The sequence below is a fragment of the Lathyrus oleraceus genome, chromosome 5 (genome assembly GCF_024323335.1).
Source record: "Lathyrus oleraceus cultivar Zhongwan6 chromosome 5, CAAS_Psat_ZW6_1.0, whole genome shotgun sequence".
NCBI lineage: Eukaryota > Viridiplantae > Streptophyta > Magnoliopsida > Fabales > Fabaceae > Lathyrus > Lathyrus oleraceus.
This window is the reverse complement of record NC_066583.1, coordinates 213051235-213054090: the sequence shown is the minus strand read 5'-3', so window position 1 is coordinate 213054090 and position 2856 is coordinate 213051235. Positions and strand designations below refer to the sequence as shown.

The window sequence follows — 2856 nt, the reverse complement described above, 5'->3', positions numbered from 1 at the left end:
CACTTACTTGTATAATAATTATCATAATTAAGACTCAAAATTTTGTAGTTTGTTACATATTTATCATGGTTAAACTGTGACTAAATTAAATTCTACAGACATATCATTTCTGAAAGCTTTAATTTGGCTTATCAATAATGATTACCTTAAAATCATGTGAAGCAAATAATTATTTATTTAATGACGCATAAATTTCCATTTTGTTCCCTATATATAGCATAAATTGTGTTAACATTTTTCATAAACAAAAGCATACTCTACCTTGACTGTTTCTTGAGATTGAGGGTAGTTCAAGAAGTTATGGCAATTCCACTCACATTCATTCTACTCTTATTACTACTTCTTCTTCTTGTACCTTCTTTCATTCAATCTTCCCCACTTCATCAAGATCCTGAATTAGTTGTCCAACAAGTACAAAAGTAAGTATATATATATATATATATATATATATATATATATATATAAACATTTTCTCATTAATTATGATAGCATAGCATGTCTTTTCATATTACATATTAAAATCTTTTTGTGTTTTTTATTGTATATGTAGGAGTATTAATGATTCAAGGAGAAACTTAGCATTTCTTTCTTGTGGAAGTGGCAATCCAATAGATGATTGTTGGAGGTGTGACAAAAACTGGGAAAAGAATCGAAAAAGTTTAGCAGATTGTGCCATTGGATTTGGCAAACATGCAATTGGAGGAAGAGATGGTAAAATATATGTAGTAACTGACCCTGGTGATCACCCTGTGAAACCGAAGCCAGGAACATTACGATACGGCGTTATTCAAGAAGAACCGTTATGGATAATCTTCAAACGCGACATGGTGATTAAGCTTAAGCAAGAGCTAATGATGAATTCATTCAAGACTATTGATGGTAGAGGAACAAATGTGCACATTGCTGGTGGACCTTGCATAACTATACAGTTTGTGACGAATATTATAGTTCATGGGATTAATGTGCATGATTGTAAACGAGGTGGGAATGCTTATGTGAGAGATTCGCCTACACATTATGGTTTTCGAACACTTTCTGATGGCGATGGGATTTCGATTTTTGGTGGAAGTCATATTTGGGTTGATCATTGTTCGCTTTCGAATTGTCGCGATGGATTGATCGATGTTATTCATGGATCTACTGCTATTACTATTTCTAATAATTTTATGACTCATCATAATAAGGTGATGCTTTTGGGTCATAGTGATAGTTTCACTAGAGATAAGAACATGCAAGTTACTATTGCTTTTAACCATTTTGGTGAAGGACTAGTTCAGAGAATGCCAAGGTAATATAACATATATATTCTGTTGAGTTATTTGAATTAATTTCTCTTTTTTTTTAATATGTTTGTTGTGTTTATAGATGTAGACATGGATATTTTCATGTGGTGAACAATGATTATACACAATGGAGAATGTATGCTATAGGTGGAAGTGCTAATCCAACTATCAATAGTCAAGGAAATAGATTTCTTGCTTCCAATGACAATACCTTCAAAGAGGTTAGTTAGATCCATGGACTACTAGTTTTTAAGAGGTTCTGTGAAAAAATATTTTAAGATAAATAGAGATTTTATTTAATAATGATTTAACTGTGATAATATTTTAAGAGATCTTATTTGGGTCATACGTCGTAGTCTGTCTTGCACGTTTTCAAAGATGGTTCTGATCATTTTATAATTGATTTATATGAGATTTGGATGGTGTCTCTTGAAGTTACGAAGTCGAGCTCATGCTAATTTTTCAGGTGACGAAGCGCGAGAATGCAGGACAAAGCCAATGGAAGAATTGGAATTGGAGATCAAGTGGTGATTTGATGTTAAATGGTGCTTTCTTTAGGGCATCAGGAGCAGGTTCATCATCAAGCTATGCAAGAGCATCAAGTTTAGCAGCAAAACCATCATCTGTAGTTGCTTCTATCACTGCATCAGCTGGAACATTAAACTGCAAAAAGGGTTCACGTTGCTGAATTTAAAAAGCCTATAATAGTATATCACTTTAGAAATAAAGGCAAGAAATGTTCATGAATATGAATATGCCAATTTGTTGTAAATTGAAGTTTATAGACATTTTGCTTTGTAACTACAACCTTAACTTGTGTCTGGAACAATCCACTAAGGTTGATAGACACATGTGATAGAGTTGATATAACTATATGTTGATTTTTCTTTATGAATGAAAAGTGTTTGATTTGATCATGTGGAGCATAGATACATATCACATGAAGTGGAAAGTGAGATTCAATTATCTTTTCATTGGTACCTGTAACCATGAAGATCGTAGAAGGGACCCATAAGCATGATCTTTAATGACTTATGTCAGTAGCATCTACTGTTATTTAGATGGATTGATTGATATTTGATTTTTTTTCTGACATTCAAAGCAATAAGAGTTGATAATAATGCAACAAATATTGATCTTTTGTGAAAATCAATTAATGGTGTTTTATAAAAAGACAATGATTGAAGTTTGTGTCTCAGAAAAGATGCTGTTGTTATAAATGTCACCACCAAGTTTATTAGTTTAGTGCTATGCTCATGTTGCAATGCAAAATGGAATTTTTGGCATTTAAGATGGATCTTAGTCACATGATCTACTTAATTGTTATTATATGCTATTATTGGGGTGCCAATCGGGCATTCCCGCACTGCAAAAGTCCACGAAAAAACGGGACGTGGCGGTCATAGTTGAGGATGCGGGTTTAAAACATAGGCGCATCCTAAAAAAAGTGAGGGCGGGGCAGGAAAAATCTGTGGGTACTGTACTTTTTAAGTCTAAAAATGCAAAAATTCATGTAAATACTCGTGTCCGTAAAAATCCGAGGAAAAAACAGGACAGGGCAAAGACATTAGAG

The 2856-nt window shown here is 33.2% G+C and overlaps 1 protein-coding gene across 1 annotated transcript; it reads left to right on the top strand.

Annotated features, from left to right (window-relative positions):
• Positions 1–228: 228 nt before the first annotated feature.
• LOC127083010 (probable pectate lyase 5) lies at positions 229–2200 on the top strand. The gene is made up of 4 exons (XM_051023246.1): positions 229–419; positions 551–1288; positions 1366–1504; positions 1750–2200. The coding sequence occupies exons 1-4, from the start codon at positions 301–303 to the stop codon at positions 1969–1971; spliced, it is 1218 nt and encodes a 405-aa protein (XP_050879203.1). The 5' UTR covers positions 229–300; the 3' UTR covers positions 1972–2200.
• The last annotated feature ends 656 nt before the right edge of the window (positions 2201–2856 follow it).